The sequence below is a fragment of the Chanos chanos genome, chromosome 7 (genome assembly GCF_902362185.1).
Source record: "Chanos chanos chromosome 7, fChaCha1.1, whole genome shotgun sequence".
NCBI lineage: Eukaryota > Metazoa > Chordata > Actinopteri > Gonorynchiformes > Chanidae > Chanos > Chanos chanos.
In genome coordinates, this window is record NC_044501.1 from 22,172,074 (window position 1) to 22,195,768 (window position 23,695).

Sequence of the window (23,695 nt, forward strand, 5' to 3'; positions counted from 1 at the left end):
GACCCGGGTCCGCCCCAAAAGATCTAGTGTAAAAGCACTCTTAGAGTCGAAAAGGAAAGCCTAAATCTATATACTAATATGAACAGCGCTTTCCCCTCCTTCAATATGCATGACTGAAGTACCCTTGAGCATGGCACCTAAATCCAAACTGCTCCCCGGGTGCTGCAGCTGTGGCTGCCCACTGCTTTGAGTGTGTGCGTGTGCTCACAGCCCCTAGTGTGTGTGTGTGTGTGTGTGTGTGTGTTCACCGCTACCTTGGATGAGTTAAAATACAGAGGTCAAATTTCCCCATTGTGTGGATTAATAAAGGAAAAACTTAATATGAATGAAAAAATATGAAACTAATGTAACTAATAAATGAGAGCTATCCAGCTAGTTAAAATTAGATTACTGGCAACTGGGCTAATATAGTGTCAGTCAGATGTAACAGCTGCATCAAACTAAAAAAAACTGCCCAAAATGCCTCCTTGATTTTGTGGTGACATCAGCTCTGTTTATTTTAGTGTTCGAGTCAAGAAGGTTTTAACCAACAAAAAAAAAAAAAAAAAAGAGAGAGAGAGAGAGAGAGAGAACCAATTCTTTGGTGGAAATTTTGTAAAGATACAATGAATGCACTCAAATGTTTGAGAGTAAAAACGTGAGAAGAAAAAAGGCAAAGGATGGACTGGTGTTTTTTTTTAGAAGTATTCACAAATTTTAATGTGTTAACAATAACCATTAATAACCATTTCTTTTTGCAGTACTATTATATGAGATTGTCAGTAAAACTTAATTTTACTATGTGATAACTCACTGGCGAGGTGCAAGGATCTACTGCTTCCAAGACAATCATCATAAATGATCAATAATCAGTCATGTCATTTTGATCATTAAAATCTGTCTCTATGATCAGAACATAGAATGTCTCAGAAACAGATAAAGGCATATGTTCATTACCAATGACAGATTTTGCGAACATTCCATAACTGCACTTTTATTCACCCTTTCAGGATTGAAATTAACATCCAACTTTTTTTTCTTTTTCCACATTTTCCCTTCACATATTTGTTTTGTCCTTTTTAGAAGAAGTCTGTTGTCAAACTTGACCTAAGGTTGACACAGACTGAGACAGTGACAAATTAAAATTCATCTCTCAACCTCTAAAAAGAAATGCAGCTTTCATTCGCCACACACTGCTTTTAATGAGACTAGACGACTATGATTTGGCTGCATTTAAAATATTTCAAAAATATTTCAGATTACTTACAAATCATTTTGGTTTTAATTCTTTTAGAGTAGTATTTTCAATAAGCTTTTAAACGTTGGAGAGAGTTGAAACGTGGAATCCCGTTTAGAGGCATAGACAGCTCTTGGGTATGACAGGAGCAGCGATGAATGAAAATACAGTCCTCGATCTGGACATTTGACCCTCCGCGTGGTAATCTCCAAACTAATCCTCACTATCTCTGGGGTTCGTCTGTGTCCAGGCCATCACCCGACATCCACGGCAGAGCGGCTCTCCAGCCCACTAAACAATAACAGACTGCCCCCCTCCCCCCCAACTCCTGACGCATGTCCAGTCAAACTTTTAGTGGTAAAACAATGTTAATCCCCCCCCCCCAGTGTCTTGAAAGACGTTTCCAGACACGCATCGTGAGGCCCCTCAGGTCTTGCTCTGCTGGTTTTGTTTGTAACAGGCCAGCTGAATGCCTCGTTTTTCCACAGAGTTCGACAAAGTTGAGTTGTTCATTTCCTAATTAAGATTATTGAAGAATGGTATGGGTGAGTTTCCTTTAATCTGACTTGAATCAGGAAGGGCAAGTCTGATATTAAACAAGCGTTTGAAACAGAACTAATGGTCCGTGCTGCTTTCAGTGCTATGGATCACAACTCAACAAGGAAACAATTAAATGCAATTAAGATTTCATAGGCTGTTTGAGGAGTTTTGAGCAGTCAGCTGCTCTGTGGCTAGATTTATACTCTACCTCTTTTCTAATGTAACCATTTAAGTTTTTATCATTAAATTCTGTAATGCGATTATGTTTCAACTTCACACTGCAAAAAAAAAGTTTTCTGCCTCGTTAAAACCAAAAGTCGTCATACGACTTCTGCCATCTATTGTAATAAGTCATATTAGTTTACAGCAAATTATCAATTATTTAATCAATTAAAAAAAAAATTAATAGCCAGCTAATGATATAACATAATCTGACAATGACTGTGATCTGTTCCCTTTTGTCCCTTTCCCTTTCTTCATTGTTATGTTGTATATTTTAGGTTGTTAACATTGGTCACTGATACTGCTATTTTAACTTTCTGACATCAATGTCCTAAGAGCTCCACTATTTGATCTGACTGTCAAAAACCGAGGCCAAGCCAAGTCTACAGCGGAATAACCGCATTTTTTTTCAGTTTTGCTTCACTGGTTGTTTGATTCTGTTCATTTGTATGTGTTATGACCTATGTATAAATGTGATCAGAACAGCCAAAGTCATTTTTTTCCACTGCTCAAATTGGAATTTTTCAAAACACAGCAGCTTTTGAAATACCATTCTGGAGTATGACTGATTTGTGAGCCTAGGTTTGTTTTTTCCCTGTCAGACTTTAGCTTCAACATCTATCTAGCACTTCTAAATCTGACAGACCATTTTTTAATTTTTTTGGCTTAAAGGACTCTATTAGACACATTTTTCTGATTAATCTGAGAGAGTGAGCCAGTTCTTGAGGTAAGTCACAGACACTTCCTCTAGCAGGAGCAGGGAGATTATTTGACACCAGTTCAGCATTAGGGTCAGGAAGTCATGAATTCATCATAAACCCACAGACCTGTCAATCAGGGGTTACAAGGCACAGCTCCACATTTTTCTGTATGAACTTTTACATACATCGCTTCTCAGTAGATGGCCTTCTTCTTCTTCTTCTTCTTCTTCTTCTTCTTCTTCTTCTTCTTCTTCTTCTTCTTCTTCTCCTTCTCCTTTTTCTTCTTCAAGGACACTAACCTAATTATTTCATAAACTGTTCATCATTTTTTTTTTTTATCACAAACAGTCATAACAGTCATGGAACTTGTGGAACATAACATTAAACAGACCACAGACCATCACAGACCATCTCCCATAGTGTAAGGATGTATTGTGTTAAAAATGCTTTGTGGTTGCTGAGAGACATTTACACCAAAGCTCAGGCTGTCGCCCTCCAAGATTTTTACTGGGTATTTAGCAAGCAATGCAAATGTGTTTTTTAATGCCCGTAATATTTATGATTATGAAAGTGATATTTCACCGTTGTGGCTTAAGAGAAGAAAGACAGCTCAGACCAGATTAGACCAGACCACAGAGGCCAGGATCACTCCCAAAAAAGACTGTAATGTACTCGATGGTACTTTGAACCATAGAACTATGTACTTAGTGCATTTTTTTTGTGGTCGTCATGTCAAAGTTGGTCTGACAGGGTGGATGACCCATTGAGAAGAAATTGCTTCCTGTCTTAGAGTGCAGACGGGTGTAAAAGGAAGTTTTCCTCTTCATTCTCCTGACAGTAAATGGGTCATCCTTACACTAGTTCACTCTCCAGGCTGTTGGAAAGTGATGTGACATATCCTGCTAGGTCATAATGTAAGCATAGCTTTTGGATTTTGGGGGTTGACACATGGACTTTGGCCTGAGACATGGGGGAGTGAAGACTCCAAACCTAACGGGCTAGTGTTGTTAAGAGATCTGTCAACAGGATGTACATTTTCTAGAAACATATTTCCTGTGCTGTCCAACAGAGTAGTAGTTATTCACCACATAATCCTCAAATGGCATCAGAGGATGCTTTGATTTCAGAGTACTACAGGCAAACATAACATGTCCTTAACCATTCCCAAATACAGCAGTTTCCTCTGAATAATGTTTGCTTTCAAACATTGTTTTAAGTGTGTTCAAAACCAGTTTAACATGGTCTACCATGACAGCAAGGTTTTTTTTGTTTGTTTGTTAACAGCATATTCACTCTTGTGAATATGTTTGGACTCCCTTTCTCTTACAGGGATTTCTAGAGTATTTTGGGGATTGTACATTATTACTCAGTCTATTTTGGTGAGTATGGAGGTGTGGGAAATATGTTGTTGGGGGCGAAAATGTTAGTGCAGCTCCCTGCGTGTGGTTTTATGCACTGCTGTCCTACCATCTGGCCACTTTTAGAAGCCACTCTCTAAAAACACGACTTAAGAAAACCAAATCTTCATGTCACTGTTGCACTATTCAGTATAAGAGTAGAGAAAAAATAGATTTCATGCCAATATTATGCTATTACATAACTAGGTATGACAATATTTGCATTCAGATTTTCTGAAGCGGTTTTAACTTCAGCTATTTTGGACATGGAAGTGAGTGTAATCCATTTCACCTTAAGCACTATGTATGTTCGTCTCTGCTCATGATTCTCTACATCCAAGTTTCTTTCCTGCCAGATTAAATAATTATCCACTCTGTACGCTAAGCAGGAGCCTCAAAGCGCCGCTCCCCAGAGCGTCAAGAGTCATGGAGGTTACAGAACACCCCCTCCATCCAGCAGCAACAAACATCTCACTCATCCAGGCTCCAAATCAGGACCAGATGGATAAAGTCAACACAGGGTAGTGCCGGCGAATGGGCCGCTCTCTCTTTCTCTCTGTGTCCTTTTATCTGCCAAGTTTATTTGTTCGCTTACTCGCCATTTTTCCCCCCACGTTGTACCCAGTGTTTCTGGTATGAGTCACGTCAAGAGAGTGTCAAAATTATGCATTATTCATCATCTTACATACATACGTCTGTCACAGTCAACGGTCTCTCAAAGCAAAGAGCAAGAGGACAAGCACCGGAAAGAGATTTATCAGAGCGTCTCCAACAGCTTTTGAAAAGCTATGGCCCAGATGACTCTGTTAGGGCAAAGAATGGAGCAAAGCATTCTGGGCCAGTGGCGGTGGTGATGGTTGGCTAGGAAAGTCTTTGTTTACGGTGGCAGAGTGCCATGGGTCTATTAGAATGGGTTCTGCTTGACAGAATGGGAAATGTAATGAAGCAAACTGACCATAGGGGTAAATGTGTTCCACCCAATATACGCTATTTACAGTGCAGAAGCATTTTCACAGCAGCGTACTTTGTGAAGTGGAATTGACTTTGTAAATAGATTTACCTGGAATCCATTCACCATGGGGAGTAAGTCAGAGGAGCATGTCAGAGGCTTGTCTCCTCTCAAGCTGATTTCCAAGAAATTTAAGAAATATGCAATATGTTAATAGAACCATGGATTGCTTCTTATACACATATGCTCTCTGATGGCTTTGCCTGAACAAATGGTCAACAAATTACATTTCAGCTGAAGTTTACATCACTACTGTTTAGACTGTCAACAAGTGGATGAAGAGGGGTATAATTTCTTGGGTTTTATGTCTTGTAATCCTTTTACACATTATGAATACGATCAGCAATAAGTTACATGCATAGTTTCATAGTGGAGAAAAAGTCAATACCAAGTCAGTAAAGGAGGTGAAGTGAATAATGTGTGTTTCATGTTAATTGTATCCCCAGTGAATTGTACTCTGCTCTGCACTACTAGGATGGATGAGACCACAGAGCTCGTTCATTAGGGAGAATGAAAAGGGGAATTTCATGTCCCTTCATGGCCCAGGAACTTGAGCTAACCCCACAGACAATGGGGAGAGAGGAGAGGACACCCAGGAGAGCCAAGTTTTGGCACCCAAATGCCTCCAACTGCACCCCCCCCCCCCCCCCCAATGCTAGCATGTACACACACACACACACACACGCACACACACACATACTCTTTCTCTCCGTCTCTCACACACACACTCTCTCTCACACACACACACACACACACACACACACACACACACACACATACACACACACACATACACACACACACACACAAAGACAGGGTGAACCATAACCTTAATTCCATCTCCCAAGGTGAATATAAAAGTGCAGTGCATCCCTAATGCATTTATTCAACCACCAAACATTCACATTCAATAAGAACAAACATTACATCTTATGAATTCTCAGAGTCTCATACACTTTGGGACACATATCAGGTCCAATAGAATACATCCCATTCCAGAAAATTAGTCAGTGAGAATCTATCTTCCCCAGTTGGACCATATTTCAGCACCTGCTTGTTCTCCATCCCCCTATCTCTCTGCCAGAGATCAGGGTACTCTTTGCTGTGGGGACACAATGTGGTTTTTTTTTTATTTTATTTTATACATTATGACAAAGAATATAAGACAGATGAGGCTCAGAAATTCATGAGCAATAGTTTTTAAGATTCAGAAAGGTTTTTGCATTTGTTTGTTTTGTCTGTAAGTACAGGAATAAGAATCCCAGTTGTACACATAACATGCATGCCTACTTATGTTTCTTCAGCAGTTCAGTTTGGCCTTGTAAAGCAGGACCAAGACAAATCCAAAGAAACAAACATGAATCTAATCCCCTCCAGTATATGTTAGCACTCTGCTACTCAGACTATCATAATGGCAAGAGAAATGCTGAATGCTGCCAAGTCCCATAGAGATAAATCATTTTCCAGTGAGAGAGAGAGAGAGAGAGAGAGAGAGAGAGAGAGAGAGGACTCCAGTAACACTACTGTAGATAACTCTGATCTGAATGTAGAGAAATGATCTTGCTCTTTAGAGATAAAGTAAATCTTGCTCTTCGCATGTCCTAGTGGTGGTTTTATGTAATTCAGCGATATCTCTTCAGATTGGTGTGTCATCACCGCACTGTTACCATGTGGAGGCCTTGTGTTGGATAAACTCCATATTTCATTAATTCTTTCAGGGGAAGGTTCCAGCAGAGCTTGACTGGAAGCAATTGTTTTTCCCTTTTTTGGAGCAGAATTCCTTTATGAGCCAAAGGAGAAGTTCCAGTGGTCAGTAGGTCTGTCATTATGGGGGTTGTTCAGCACAAATTGCCCTCACTGATGGTTTTGTCATATGAGATCCCCCTCTGAGGTAAAGGAGCTTCAAAGACTGCACACAGAGGATGCATACACTGACATAAACATTAATATGAAATCCAGAGAATTATTGCAAAGCCATAACCTAGACCATTTTCCTGTCTGAGGGGATATATATGTACATTTTTTAGGGATGACTTGAGAAGATGGTGGACCACAGAGGGGATAGAAAACTGATCCCTCAAATTCTTACTGAGAAAACATGCTCACACTAAGAGCGTTCATGTCTGCAATCTCAGATCAGTCATACATCACTCTCAGTTAGATTTGACTATTTTTTCCTTGGGGTTCATCGTCATTTGAATCGTGTAGAAAAAACTCTGTGTGTGTGTATGTGTATACTGTATATTCTTGCATATTATGACAGTAACCTCCTGACACTGAGTCTGTGTCTGTTTGGCTCCATTACAGAATGACTCACAGACATGCTAATAACCAGCCCTCTAGCATCTTGTTCAGTGTCCCCAGATGAAAGATATTTGATTTAGTATTATTCGCTGTGCTAAGCAAAATATAGAAGCTATAAAGAAGAAAATGTTTTTTTTTTTTTTTCTTGACTTTTGTTTTGTAATTATATTGAGGTGGAGGGGTTAAGTCTATATTTGATTGAGCCAGATTCCAGCATTAATTATCATTATCAAAGTCGCTGTTCTGTTGGAAGTCAAGCGTGTTTACTTAGCAATTGAAATCTTGCTGCAACCAATCTAGGGTTTGACTGCTGACCCTTTGCAAAGGGAGAGCACAGCTGTGGTGTGAGCAGTAAGATTCCTCTCCCCAGCTAAAATAAACAAACAAACTCAGGCTAGTGGACATTGTCTGAGACTTAGCATCCAAGGGACTGAGCCCAGCTATTCAGGAGGGCACATAGAAAAGAGATAAAAGTTTGAAAACACAATGACAGTTAAGTCACTGTTCTGTGTTTCTGGAGTCATGAAAGATACTTGTGCTCAATATTAGCATTGTGGAAATGAAGTATTAAAAGTTTGTCAAAGGTTTGAGTTGATTTTGAAACCCAAATATGACTCATACTATTCAAGGTTAGGACTATTAGACAGTTTTCTCTAAGACACAAAGAAAACAGAAGGCTTTTAAAAGCTTAGTGTAAACCTAAAATGTGTTTTGGGTTAATACTTTCTCGCTTCAAATTCACTTTTATCCAATCACAGAGAATTTTCACTCAGTCATAATTTTGCATACCCAGACACTGAATCGTCTAATAAACTAGTCAAGTCTGCCAGACAGCTACCATAGATTGAGAAACAACCATCTGCCTCCGCAAGCCTGCTCATGTCAAACCATCATCACGTCAATAACAACATGGTCTTCACTATAAAAGAAAATGCATGTTTGCCATTGAAAGTCCTGATTGAGTAAATCAGTTAAGAGGGCCACATAACAACCATGTTTTCTTGTCGGAAATAAGCCCTCTCATTTTACGAAATGTACTCTATTGCAACAGGTCACTATGTTGCTATAAATGTTGGCCAAATGTTCCGAATGTTTGAAGTTCTCATGTCCCTTGTGTGTTTGTAGACAAATCTGCTGTTTGTCATCAAAGACACTGATCTGAGAGCAGGAACAAGCTGAGGCAGGCAGTGGAGCACTGGTGAAGCTGAACAGGCAGCAGATGTTCCCATTCTCCAGTGCCGTCCCCCTGGTTCCTCTAGTTACTGCTGCTCTGTTTTCAGGGTAATGGACTAAAGTAGAAATTTGGAGAGAGAGTCCTGCTGGACTGCCAAGTTATCCCTCTGCATGGTGAATACACACACACTCACACAGACACAGACACAGACACACACGCACACACGCACACACACACATACACAAACTGACTTTTTGTGGTTGGTTTTGTGGTCCTGCTATGTCCTGTGGTGAATCAAATAACATTTTGATTTGACACATGAAAATGCTCCAAACACATGCCTTAGTGCAGCTGTTAGACAGAGGAAATGGTGCTTGCTTTCACCAATCATTACACAGAGTGAGTTTTGCCCCCTGACAGCCCAAGTGTCTTTGCACTTTCATTGAAACAGGTCAACAGATAATTTTCAGTAAGAGAGTGTTCTGTGTTCTGAATCTCATTTCTTCAGGTCTGTCCGTAAGTTACACAGAGGAGCACTCTCCTTCTACATCTTGACCAAACTTCCAAACTCGTCCACACTTCCAAACTCGATGAAGATCAAGTTCAACCACCACATGGGTTTAAGAACACCTTCAGAGAATCAGGGAATTTCAAGAAATCAATTTCTATGCCTTCTGTGTAGCTGTCTTGTCCTTTGTGTGAGACTGAGAACTTAAGTAAGCATTTCAGCTTTCTGCCTATGGGTGCGTGTCCAGCCAATCAGTCATGAAAGGGGTGGAGCTACATCTCAAGTCATTATTGAATCCCTATGCTTAAATGAGATTGTAGCAATCAGCTCTGTCGATCCCTCATTCTTTCTTGCCAATGAGGCATTCCACTGAGTGTATAAGAACACAGGCTTTGGTGTTTACATCTGATGACAAATGCCACCTGGTTTTGCCACAGTGAATTTCAAATGCTCACCAAGAAAACTTTAGATTTCATTGCTTTTTAATGACTCTTTTGGTTTGGATCAGTTTACACATCCATGTGGATCTACAGAAACATGACCAACTGATAGCGTCAGCAGCCTAAACCAAATTCAAGTGAAACTCTATAAGTACAACTCTTTACATCATTCGACACATTAAATCATTCCAAATTCTTTTAACATCATTTTGTTCATTCAAGACACTTGTTCCTATGACAAAGTTGAAGCACAAATCATGTGGAAAAAGTGAAGCCTAACACAGTTATCAGAGCAATGTGTGTTTAGGACTGTACAGTAATTCTCTCTAAATGACAGAATCAACCAAGAATTTGAACTGCACAGATTCAAAGCTTTTTTTCCCCTCTCATCCACTCTCAGTATTTAATCAGATCTCTTAGTAGTGCTTTGATCAGACCGTGAAGAACCACTTTGCTCAGTAAAGACACAGAACAAAGCCCAGATTTTCAATTACCTCTGATCTGTAAAAAGACAATGGAAGAAAGAAAAAGGAAAGGATGAAAACTCAGATTGAGCAGTGTTTCCCGGTGCTTTATGGGAAATCAGCCAAAAGTTTTTTCTTATTGTGTTTTTTGTTTTTTTTGTCATGTTTTTTGGGAGGACGCACCTGAGCGTTACTGAGTCGACACTTCTCCCCTTACCAGTATCCAAGCACTCTGAAGCGTCTCTCCATGTTTAAGGACATGTATTACAAATCACCCAGAGCACAGAGTTTTGTCAGTGATAAAGTACAAGACGCTGGACCAGAATCAGTACGGTGAACTTGTCAACATCAGAGCCTGTTGTCAGGTCAGTCCTGTTTACTCTACAACTCCAATCATTACTGCGATAAAACCCAGATCGTATCCCTGATTAAATGTTAACCCGTGTACTGGTAGATCATATGAAATTATGAAAGATCCTATTTCTTTTCGGTCATTTTCACCTTACTGTGGGAAAAGGGAAATGGTTTGAACTCCAGTGTGCTTTGGTAATCAAGATGCCCAAAGGGTGAAACGATACACCCGAATCTGAATCATTTTCTCGAACGTATGCATGATGTATTTTAAAAGCCCTCCGTGGACATGAAGGAGACTCTGACTTTGTGCAAATAGAATGTTGAAAGACAAACTACATGGAGGCAAGGACGCAAATGAAAGTTGTTTCTTCCCAAACTTTAGGAACGGCTAACATAACACACTGTGAGTGAGAGATGAACACACACGGTTGTTTGTCTCTAAAACACTGTAACCCTCGACCACCCCACATTGACAGCAGTATCACATTCATTTTGCTCTTAAAAGAAAGTGGCAAGGTGAACAAAAAAAAGACGCTTTCTGGGTGAGTGTTCAGGAGGGGGATGGGGGGTGTAACTTTTTTTTTTCCTGATAAGCAATTTAGTTCTGCTCGAACACACACACACACACACACACACACACACACACACACACACATACATACGTACAGAACACTTCTGTTTTCCCCTGACTGCAATAAGTGCATTGTTTAATTGTTGAGAGGCACTTTCACTTTTAACAGAGATGGGTCTGACTGAGGAGAAATATTGCTCTGTTTGATTGTTTTGGGGCCTGCCCTGAATGGATCCATCACAGGAACGGGGCACCAAGTGTGTGAGTGAACCAAAAACAAGCCAAGAGCCTTTCTTATCATTGTGTGGGAGCCAGTTGGCTATTCTGCACTCTCACATCGACTGATGACAACACAGGCGACAGCTCTGAGATTACAGCCAGTTACCCCCCTCACCATTTTGAGATTACAGCCAGTTACCCCCCCCCCCCCAACCATTCTGAGATTACATCCAGTTACCCCACTCACCATTCTGAGATTACAGCCAAATACCCCCCCCCCCCCAATTCTGAGATTACAGCCAGTTACCCCCCCCTCACCATTCTGAGATTACAGCCAGTTACCCCAATACCTCAATATTGCCATATTGAGATTAGTGCTAGTTAATGCCCCCCCCCCCCCCCCCCCCTTCACCAGTCATTGTGCCTTTGCCATCTCAGTTTATGGATGATAGACTGGAGAGAAATGTTTATTTAACAAGCTGAGAGTGTTCTGCTCTGATCGAAGCCATATATTCGTACACACATGTACTTATGCACATATGCAAATGCAAAAGGCCACACACACACACACACACACACACGCACACTCATCCTTTCTCTCTCTTTCTTACTTCTTCATGCACATAATGCATAAAGAGTCTTTTAAAAAAAAGATTAAAGCTTTATTTTTCTTTTTTCTTCCCCCCCCCCCCCCCCCCTTTAGGTAAACTGAACAAAACATGGAACTATCAGATGTTCAGTCAAAACCAGCCAAACCTCATAGCAGGTGTATTGATTAAATATCTGTGTGGTAATGTTACCTTGTAGCTGCACACGGACCTAAAGGCAAAACTCTTTTAGAAAGCTCGGGTCTCTATGGTCTTTGAGTTTCTCATGCTACAGGAGTAACTCCCAAATATATTTTTTGTTTTCCCACACGGATATGATTTTTATTTTGAGCCTTCAGCGAACATTCTTGACAACGTGGCAACATGTGGAGGGGGCAGTGCCGACAGGCCGTTTTGATGTGTTTCTCTTTCCAAAAGTCTGATTCTCGCATTGATAAATGACTAACCAGTCAGAGCTGTGACCATGCCTGTAAGGGGGATGGTGTTTGTAATGAGGGGGTTTAACGAGGCTGTGAACGAATGGAGAGAGGCACCCAGTTTTCCATAAACTCACCAGCGTTTCCCAAGGTTGTCCTCTCCTATCTTCAGCACAGCTACCCAGTCTCAAATTCCCCAAACGTGAGTGAAACGAGCAATAACCCCGAGACAAAACCCATTAACACAGTCAGCAGGGGCTTGTTAGGGGAATGTTTCATTAGGACTGAGCACCGCATTATTAAAACAACTATACACTTCAGGGTTTTTTTTCCCCCATGTTTTGACTCTTTTTTTTCTCTTTCACAAGGCCCCTTTACAGCATGACTATTGAGCAACATTCGATTTAATGAGAGTCATAACAGCCTTCTCGTCTAAACACGTTTTCATGGCAAAGTGGAGCCCTTGTAATTTAACACTAATTAGCCAAACCAATAAGTTAAGGATGAGAATCCTCTGAAGTAGGACTGCTTGGCCATTGGTTTGTCCCAGTACGTATGAAAGTGCTGTATAAAAAGGCTCTCAGATAGTAATGGTAATCCCTCATTGGTAATCCTTTCTACATGCTTTCTCCTCTGGCTATGAGTAACTGTAGCACAAGGACAGTTACAAAATGTTGCTTTTCTCTTTTCTCTTAGGATCACTGACTCATTAAGCTGAGAGAAATTTATCAGAGATATGGACTAAAATGATCTGTGGTATATCGTCAAAGGGATAGCCTGTGATCTGAAGGACTACACCCTCTTTCTTTTTTTTTTTTTTTATCTTGCAGTACTTTGACTCAGAGAGGGCTGGTGCTGGAGGAGGGAAGAGGGGGGGGGGTGTGATATCTCAAACTGTTCTAAATGGGACATACAATCACTAATCCCCTGCTTCTTTGATGGTTGAGGAGTTCTTCTCCAGAAAAATCTTTTGGACTAAAGCCATTACACAAAAATAAGCAAAAAATTTTAAATGGGTCCCAGTGCGCTCTCTCTCTCTCTCTCTCTCTCTCTCTCTCTCTCTCTCTCTCTCTCTCTCTCTCTCTCTCTCTCTCTCTCTCTCTCGTCTGTCTGTTTCTCTCTATCTCTGTCTGTCTCTCTCATTCTTTCTCTCCCTCCTCTGTTTCCCCATCTATTTCTCTCTGCCCTCCCCTCTCTTCTTCCTCTCTCTCTCTCTTCATTGCTGTCATTCTTTATTAGAAGAATGCAAAGAGCAGAGACACTTTGTGGGTTTCGTTTGCTGCTGGTGATTGTTCCAGGCTATCAGGTAGACCATGTTTAGCTCCACATCAAAGAGAATGCGTTCTCTCTGGACCAAGCAGGGCATGCGCTCATTAGGGCTGAGTCATTTGAAATAAACCTAAACAAACCCCTCATTATACACCAACATACTTTTTCCTTTGGTTTTTGTTGTTGACGACATTTACCAAACATTTTAACAAACATCAGGAATGCATGCTGACTTAATTAATAACACAAAACCGTGAATTTCTGTTTGAATTTGACTCGACAATCAGACCTTTGTATGTAGGCTGGTCAGATTTGGCTGAGCTGCAGAGGGATGAGAGGAATCTTTCCATAATCTTATCTGATCCTACTCCTTCACATCCCCAGTCAAAAGGTCACACTTCTCTTTCCCGTTCAGTTAAGGCTTATTGACCCATATCGTTTCATCGACTTGGGTGGCACAGCAGGGACACTCGCTCACACACACACACACACACATACATACATACACACACACACACACACACACACACACACACACACACACACACACACACGCACACACGCACACACACAAACTCTCACACACACTCTCTCTCTCTCTCTGTCTCTCACACACAAACACACACACACACACACACTCTCACACACACGCACACTCTCTCTCTCTCTCTCTCTCTCTCTCTCTCTCACACACACACACACACACACACACACACACACACCACACTCACACATTTATTAAGCATTTTCATCAAGAGCAACTCAGCATAAATCTCCTGAAGTGTAACCCATGTGTTGCATTTAGTTTGTCTGAATGGACCTCTAAGCGGTAAATCACTCCTCTGTTTGAATGGCCACACCAAATGCCTGCTTTACTTCATTTTCTAGTGCAATTAACCGAACAACTTTCTGGCCACACTTAGGCAACAGACCACATTACTGGGCAAGTGGATGTCAGAAAGGTCTAATCTCACTGTTTTGCCATCTCAATTCCATAATTCCTTATTTGTAAAACTGATATTGGAGTAAAATCCCTTAAGACGTTTTTACTGTTCTACTTAAAATCTGTCATCAAATTTCAAAGGTGTCACTGGCATTGTTCACGCTGATGTTGAATTAAAAAGCAGGGTAAACCTCAGACTTTGATTAGTGCATCAGCTGAAGTCCACACCAGTGGGTTACTCCTGACAGTTAGTCAGCAGGTTACCACTGGAACAGATGTCTCTGGTACAGCCACTTCAGATATCCTCATAATTACTTCTCTGCTGTCTTAGCTCTTTTCTGTCCATCCAGAATATCATATGTGTGTACAAAGTACAGAAAGTACAGTTTGACAATACTCCCCTGTGCAGGTAGAGCTCATAACCTGTATATTAAGAACAGTAATCTGAATCAGCGGTAAATGCTAAGCTGTGACCAAGTTTGTGATTCTGTCTTACCTTCTGTAGCCACAGGGTGTTGTTCTCCATGGCTGTCTCCAGGTGATGGAGTTTCTGGGTGGAGGTGACCTCACCCGCGGCTGGTGGTGCATCTCTCTGCACCACATTGGTGCTGCCATACTGGACTGGGCCACCGGATGTAACCTGACAACCCTCCACTTCTGGCAGGATGAAGGTGTAGCTACACTGGCCATGCTGGACGCGATGGAGCTTCCTCCGCCTTTCGCCTCCTCGCCTCTGACTCCCTCCTCCTCCCCCACCTCCTCTGCCACCTCCTCCTCCTCCGCTGGACGCGTTGACTGTCACCGTTGCCGCTAAAAGCACCAGAGCCCACCTGAATACGGCTTGTCTCATGGCAGTGCTGATCTGAAGGGCACGTTGCACTGGCACAGGGCCCAAACTCAGGAACCTGGACCTCTCACTCTGTCTCCATGAACCACATGGTGATGATGGGCACAGGAGCAACCAAGGGCATGAGTCCTCTTCTCAGATCTTTTTTTTTCTCTCCTTTTCTTCTATCTGTTTAACAAGATTTTGGTTTTACTGATCAGTGTCACTCCTCTGATGCGTGATGGGCCCGTTTTTTGGGTTGTTCCTTTTTTCTCTTCTGCAGTTTCCTCTTTCCTTTAAACTTTCCTGGACCCCAGTGCTACGTGAGAGACTGGGCTGAAGTCCTGACCTCTGAGGGTCCTACACACACATATACACACGCACACACACAAACACACACACACACACACACACACACATGCAAAGAAAAAAAAACGGCAAGACAGACTGAGAGGGAGAGAGATAAAGCAGCAGCAAGAGGTTGAGGGAAAGACACTCCAAATCTAAAGTCTCTTCTGAAAAAAAAAAAAAAAACAGAGAAAGAAAGAGAGAAATGCTTTGCTCTTATCCCTCCCCAGCTGCTTGAGTTTCAGAAATGACCAGAGCGAGGGAGTTTCTGCCCCCTTATCTGGGGGGTGTGTGAGGCAAGTGAGGAAGGGAGGAGGAAAGGAGGGAGGAGAGAGGGAGAGGCTGAGGGAGGTCTATTAGCACTCTGGGTCTTCATGTCTCCTCCAAAGCCGTCCTTCATTCTGCTTGGCAACACCACAGATAGAATTTCTCCTTTGCTCCTCTTCAGTTTAGTTTCAATCAGTAAGAACTCAAACACGGACAAACACACACGCACACACACACACACACACACACACACACACACACACAGAGAGAGAGAGAGAGAGAGAGAGAGAGAGAGAGAGAGTGAGAGAGAGAGAGAGTGAGAGAGAGAGAAAGAGAAAAAGAAGGTTTATTTAGGGTTTATTTAAGGTCTATTTAAAGAGGATTTTTATATCATTTCAGACATTTATTTTAGCCATTAATACCAGGTTTAAAATTTTCATTAGTTAAATTGTACACACAGCTGAACATTTTACACAATGACATCTGGGCCAAAGTGTTGATTCATGTTTCCAGTTAATTTCAGTCACAGTTAATACATCAGCAGCATGTTATTACCTGAATCACTGACTGCTGTGTCAAACACTAAATCAGCTGTTTTAAAACAAGCCTATCCGAGGTACTGAGATTAGAAGTTAAGACCTGTTCTAACATTAAGCGTTTATTGTGACTTCATAGAAGCTACAAGCTCCATACATGATTGAGATGTGATATGATTTACTGGAGATTACTTACCACTAGTTTATCATATGTTCCTTTTCAAAGAAGCTGAAATACATTCATTAGGATGTAGACTGTTTGTTCCTTCGACCCTCCAAAACGGTCTTTTAAACTCAACTCACTCTCTGGATAGATCTTTTTTTCCTTCTCATTTTCATGAGACTTTTTAATGCTCTGTGCCCCTTGCCCATTTGTTTATTTTTACATAATACATATTTTGAGTCGAGTTTGTGGTGTGGCTCCCTTGGGGAACCAGAGGGGGGTGAGGGGGTGTCACAGACAGTGACTCTTTGCCCCCGCATAAAATTATTCCCATGGGAAATGTAGAAAAGATGGAGGGTACCCTTTTTTGACCAAACTTCGGCCCCCCCACCCCCCCTTCCCTTTTTCCTTTTTTGTGGCTGAAACTTAAAACTCAGCCAGTCACCTTTTCCTAAGGGAAAACATGACAGAAAAATTGAATCCAAATTTGCATTTCTGAGATCTCTGGACATACCTATTAGCTCACTTAATCCAATCAATGTGATCTGTGTTTTACACTGCCCCTGCTTGATTTCTCATGTGTTTTCTGTTTTCTTTTTAAGATTACATTATACCTTGTAATTCAAATTTTGCGCTTTAAAGTAGACCTCACAGGCTTTTGAGACAGGGAAGCAAGATATCAGTTGGTTTGAAGTCACTGGACTCTGTAGCACTGTCTCTACTCTATTCTCAAGAATAAATGAAAGGAATTCTACTCTCCGTCAACAGTAAACTGATGTTTATGCACTTTCTTTTTAATGTCAGTTTTCTTTAGCTCAAGGGTATGAATGGAAATGAACTCATTGTGTCCTTTATTACTCCAATCAGCTTTTCAAATCTGATACACTACCGAGTCCATACACGTTCTTTTTTCATGTGAAAGATGAAAGATGTAGACTGGCAAGAAAGGGATGGCCCGTTTCCATGGTGATTTATCTTCCTTTTTATTTCTGTTCCTTGTAATCACGGGCTTGACAAACTTGCTCTGTGGGGAATTGAGTCACATTGCTGCCAAATCTAATTGAGAGAGAAAATGCACATGCTTTTTTTTTCAGACTGATGTCCATCGAGTGGTAAAATTACTGCTGCTGCTCCGTTTAATGAGCTCTTATCTTTTCTAACAGGACCGCTTACTTTCCAAAATGCAATCGCTTCATAAATTTATCAGCCTGTGTCTACCATACAGTCCATGAGTGCTGGTTCTCTGTCCAAGTTTTGACATCATTTGAGTGGAAATGACGATAACCAGGATCTTAATGAGTCTAAAGGTTAACGCGTTTCTTTTTCTTTCTTTCTTTCTTTCTTTCTTTCTTTCTTTCTTTCTTTCTTTCTTTCTTTCTTTCTTTTTTTTTCTCCTTGACTGCCTCAAGCAGTAGTTTGTGTTTAAATGTACTCAGAACTAAGCAGCACATACTTCACATGTTCAAATATGTTTTTATTTGTTTTACAGTTTTTGATATGTATTGTGACAAAGAAATATTTGAAACTTTGATTTGTAAGTAGCCTCAAGTTCCAATGCTTTGATAAAAATCTAAATCTGAAACAAAATACAGAGTAATTATTTTACGTGTTCTGTTTTGGCATAGAATGAACAGAGGTTGTTTAGTGTATAATGTTCCAAACTGATGAGATATTGAATGTTTATGTCCGAAAAAAGTGTTTCCAGAAATGATTTGTAATCGAGCTGTTACACAATGTTTAGTCTCAAAAAAAAAAAAGAAAAAGAAAAAGAAAAGAAAAGCTTAATTCCAAATAAATTGCTTTCATCTAGAACCATATGTGTGGAAATGCTTCGGCAGTTAACGTGAATTTATTGCATTATACAGTTTTTGCAAAGATGCTTTATTTAGACATTTTACAGTCAAGACACATTTTTGTGCATGATGACTGCCCTCCATCTCTGTTTCTATTCACAGCTCAAGGATTAGACTGAACAAATCATTCTGTAAAAAGTCCTTCCTGAATGTCAGGAGACTATGACGAAAGATGTATACATATGTCTACAGTTTCACAATGTAATCTCATATTAAGCACTGTTTCATACTGACCACTGTAAAATTCCCCTTAAAAAAGACATCATGAAGTTTGTGCCATGTGATGTGAACAGTAAAGGTGTGTGTGTGAGTAGTTTGGTAGCATCTAAGCACTTGCTCTTTATGGCTTATATTGTCCCATAAATATTAGGGCATATACTTGTATGTATTATGGATACATATTTATGACAGACTCATGAAAATTCGTATTAAAACATATGAACATGTGAAGAGTGTGTCATATTCATACGAAAGGTTATGAACTATATGAAAATAAAAAATTCACGATGGCAAGCGTGCCCTCAGTCTTAAACTGAACTTTTCCCGTTGGATTGTTGTTAGTACCATGGCATAAGAGCCATGGACCATAAGACGAAGTGAATCATGAAAAGGTCATTCTTTGGACATCTCCATAAAAGACATTCAGTTAGTCCAGGATTCAATTCTAAAGTGCTTTAAAAGGACAAGGAAAGGCTTTTGGTTTAGTGACTGGTGCTATAAAATGACTCTAACAGTAGCAGTGATCAAATAGCACAGGGAATCTGTATCAGTCTGAAATATCCTGTAATTCAGCCAACCAACAGCATTAATGTAATTTGTATATTTCAGTTGTGTGGATGGTAAGGCCTCAACAACACTGAACAGAAAATAAACACAAGGACACGTTATATGGTGGCATTTCTATAATGATGATAGTTGAAATTCTAATAACATCGAGCGGCACGAAACAACTTAAATTTTAACAATACACAGGTCTGTACAAATGCATCCACATGTGTACATGTGAAACTAACGTACAGCACTATACATTTTGTACATGAATAGTGTTGTTTATATTTATGTAGACTGAGGTGTGAAGGTGACTAACTCTGCAATCAGTCAATCAGTTTATTTCCTAGTGTCTTGACTGTACACACCATGTTCTCCTATAGGGGGCACTAAAGCTGAAGCTGAGTTCATAACACCTCTGTTGACTAAATCCTATTGCCTCTCTACTGTCTCTGCGGATATGGAGAGATTTGGTCACCATTTGCATTCAAACCCAGAGCAATTTTCTCCACTTGCACAAGTACACACACACATGCACAGAAAGCCACACATACACACACACACACATGCACACACATACACGGACACGCACACGCACACGCACACGCACACACACACACACACACACACAGGGTAAGGCTCAGTGTGAAGCAGCAGTATTCCAAACCATGCCAGAGAAGTCTGTTGGCATGGCTGGACACCCATGAGACGGTATAAATGTTACGTTAAGGGATATTAATTTTCATCTTCCACTCTCCAGGCTCATTCAAATGCCCAAGCAAAACTTACACTACGCTACCATCTCTCCTTGTTTTGTTTTCAACGACACCACTGGTTGATTCGATTCAACAAATTTATCTGATAATATTGTTCCATAAGAAGACTATGATTTAACATCATATTATTTCAATACAAGAGCACAATATTTTTACATATGTAAATACATGTGGCTTCAATACAATTATACAACTAGAAACACAAATACAATTACAGTGTTTAAAAGCATTATAATGACAGAATGGGCGGGATCATGGATGCAGTCATAGTAACACGTTGTCTTCGTTAAAAAAAAAAGAAAAAAAAAAGTGCATGTCAAAACAGTCTTTGCTGCCAACAACAACTTTCTACAGTTTGTCAGCAAATTACGCTGATGAGTATCTGAATTCTCAGAAAGTCAAGAATAGACTTCGCCTTCTCACTCCAAACACATTATCAATTAGATATGTAGAAATTTAAACAAATATATATTTTGGAAATGAAGAGGGGCAGATGATTGCTGTGGTTTTGCTCTTTGTGACTCTATTCATCTTTTATCAGATGGGCATAAGCATGAAAAGGACTCAGAGAGTTATCTGTGTTAGGTTTTCCCACTGCAGTGACATGTTGTTAATCTCCTGTGGGTGTTGTTGGATAAAGCCAACCTCAGACTGCAGAGACCTGGCATGGAAATGTTAGAACTAAGTTGTTAGACAGCAGACACATGTTTTGTTGTTGTTGTTTGGTTGGTTGGTTGGTTGGTTTTTTTTTTTTTTTTTTTGGGGGGGGGGGGGGGGGGGGGGGGGGGGGGCTGGAAATCTGTGAAGAAAACCTGACAGGTGTGACTTGTTTAGATTTAAAACGTCAGTCCCTGTATCCATAGCTCTGACTCAGAACCTCTCCTCCACACTTCTGTCTCACAACTTCAAAATCAGTCAGAAATGTGAGTTTTGTGTTGAAAGCTTGTGGAGGTTAAGTAAGACAGTTTTAGGTATTATTCTCTTTGGGTACCCACACAAGTTTTCTTTTGAGAATTTGAAAGATCAGCTTAAAACTCTCTCGGAACTTGTGACTCTGCTTAGCACCTCATGGCAGTTAAGAGCTGCTTTGCCATAAACGTATGAAAGAGCACTTTTGGGTAGGAATGCTTTTACGGGATTAGCAGGAAGATGAGAAATGGAAGACAAACGTTCAAAGGGTCCCACTCTTCATCACACAGGGTGAATGGCCCACCGTTAAATGTCTCCTTTGGGAGCCCAATGTGAACAGTGTGAATCGGCCTGAAAGGTCAGGTCAAGCTTTTTATCAGAGCAGAGATAAACAGAGAGGAGACCGCTGACCGTAATTTGATATCCAGAACACTCTAGTTCCTGAAGGAGTCTGCCATTCCTCCGCTCTTATCCACCAAGAAAAAAAAATAATATTGTTTTGTTTTTTTTTTCATCATGCCAGAAGTGACAAAAATATGAATTGAGATTCAAATTTTGACAGCAAAACGAAGGCAAAATTAGCAGTTCCACACAAAATATGAAAACAATGTCTTAGTGCCACATTTTGTAGGAACTGTCAAATTTTCAGATATGAGGTGTTTTGCAAACAGTTTGAATAAATATTTCGATGTTTTATAATATTTTTTGGATATATGTGAGGGAATGACACAATTTTTATGATATTTTTCAGTCACTAACCTGCTGTTCTTTGACTGAACAAACTCTAAATGTTGGGTTATTCCTAGCACTGTCAGTTAGTTTGATTTACATGACTTTAAATACATAAAAGCTATAATACCAGTTTAATTGGCTGATAACAACACATATATTCTAACAGAATAATGCAATCCCTCCACACATACACTGTCTGTCAACAGTTCTAATACACCCAAAATACACTCACTGCTGAAAACAAAAACAAAAACCAAAAAAAACAAAAAGTGTGAGTAAAGTTGTCACGGGTGATGTTTGATGAATATATTGAGAATTTGCAAGGCTGTCGCCCAACAGAGAGCTGGGTAACAGTGGGCTGCACCTCTGACTGACACTTTAACAGGAGCACTCGCTGGGCCTGACCAGCGGTTGCCAATGGTAACTGACAGTTTTAAGGTCGAAACGTAAACGCTGGAGGATCAGCATTCAAGACAAGTTCTAGTCCCCATCAATCAAACCTTTATCTTCACTATGACCCAGTGTCTGAAGTCTCTCATTGTTTAGTCAAACTTCTGGCTTTGCTTTCAATGCACACACACACACACACACACACACACACAAACACACTGAACCATCTGATACTTGATTACAAATCGCCACTATCTTCCCGTAAGTGCATAATCAGTATGTTCACTGCATCAGTGATCTCTCTCAAACAAATGACCAAACCCTGGTCATCTGAGGGCTGAGCCTCGTTTTTTAAAAATGCTTATGGAATATTGCCATATGTTGTTGTTCTGGCATGGCTTGCCAGCCCCTGTATAAACCCTTATCCCTTATCTGTGTTTTTCTGACCAGATTGGAGCCCATTTCTACCATATCAGCTGTGCTTGTGAACACGTTCACCATGGAGTCTATTGTTTCACTTGGAGTGGATCTAACTCGGCGGGACTTCGCTCTCAAACCAAAAGAAAAAAGAAAGAAAAAAAGCAGGTCAGCATAAAATTGTGGAGTTAAGTCTAAACCTCTGAGGATATTTGTAGTAATTTGTGTGTGTGTGTGTGTGTGCTTGTGTGGGTGTGTGTGTGTGTATGGGGGGAACAAAAAAAGTAAAAAAAAAAGGTTTCCAAGAAAGAACGATCTGATGCAGAAGGTTTAGGATCAGCCAATCTAAGCAGAAACCTTTAAACACAAAAACCACAAGACAGCCCCTCCAAAACAATTGTGAGGGTTTGTTGTAAGTTTTGGTGACAATTTGTTTTGACCAGTTATTAAATTACCAGCTATCACTTTTCTCAGTGGTCTTAAGTAAGGTAAGATTGTTTATTCATTTTTCTTTAGACACAAATAAATGTCCCTGAAACTTTTGATAAGTAAGAGTAACTCAGCTATCAGATTTTGTTTTTGTTTTAAAAATATTACCCAGTCAATTCCTCACTTAACTAGGCTTGTGTTTTGTCTTTTTTTGCTTTTAGTAATCGGTCAAAACGAAAAGCGTGTCTTATCTCAGACAGTTCTGATAAGGGTAAATATAAGTCTAGAATAAGAATACATGATTTTCTAAGAAAAAAAACAAATTTTATTCAATGACAGCTTACAGTATATTACCTCAAATAACCTTAAGAGAAACTTGGCAGCATGCAGTCATGAGTATATTTTTTGCTGAGAAAATATAACTTTGTGTGTGATTCTGTAGGTGTCTTTTGTGTCTAAGAAACTGCTTCAGTTTCCAGACTGAGTAAAGACTGTTTCCTTTACTAATTTATGAGGTAAATTTATCTTCAGTTTATCACAAAGCATCCTTTTGTTAAACAAGACCATGCTTTCCTCTCAACATTAAAATATGGTTCCTTTCCCTCTCACGTCCTATGACTGTAGCAACAACAGAAAGAATCTTTTCTTCAGCTCCAAACATCGGTACGTTTTTTAACTTCATATCCTGTTTATGTCCTTGGAGGAAAAAATGATTTCTTATGGGCTTTACTCTAAATAGGAGCAAGACTGCTGCTGTTTGTGGTAGAGCTGTAGTCACAGAAAACAGCCCTATGAAAACTCACTACTATACACTGTACCATATATGTCTGCATAATAGGTGTACACTACCAATCAGTCTACATTATACTGTATTTTCATTTACACATCTATATTTGACCTCCATTCACATTTACACATCTATATTT

The 23,695-nt window shown here is 40.2% G+C and overlaps 1 protein-coding gene across 1 annotated transcript in view; it reads right to left on the reverse strand.

The window, feature by feature from the left end:
• angpt4 (angiopoietin 4) overlaps positions 1-15,929 on the reverse strand; it is a 29,330-nt gene extending 13,401 nt beyond the window's left edge. Inside the window, exons 1-2 of the mRNA XM_030779101.1 lie at positions 15,893-15,929; positions 14,852-15,111 (exon numbers count right to left, since the gene is read on the reverse strand). Of these exons, the coding sequence (XP_030634961.1) occupies positions 14,852-15,111; positions 15,893-15,929 (297 nt within the window). The remainder of the gene's footprint in view (positions 1-14,851; positions 15,112-15,892) is intronic.
• Between the last annotated feature and the right edge of the window lie 7,766 nt (positions 15,930-23,695).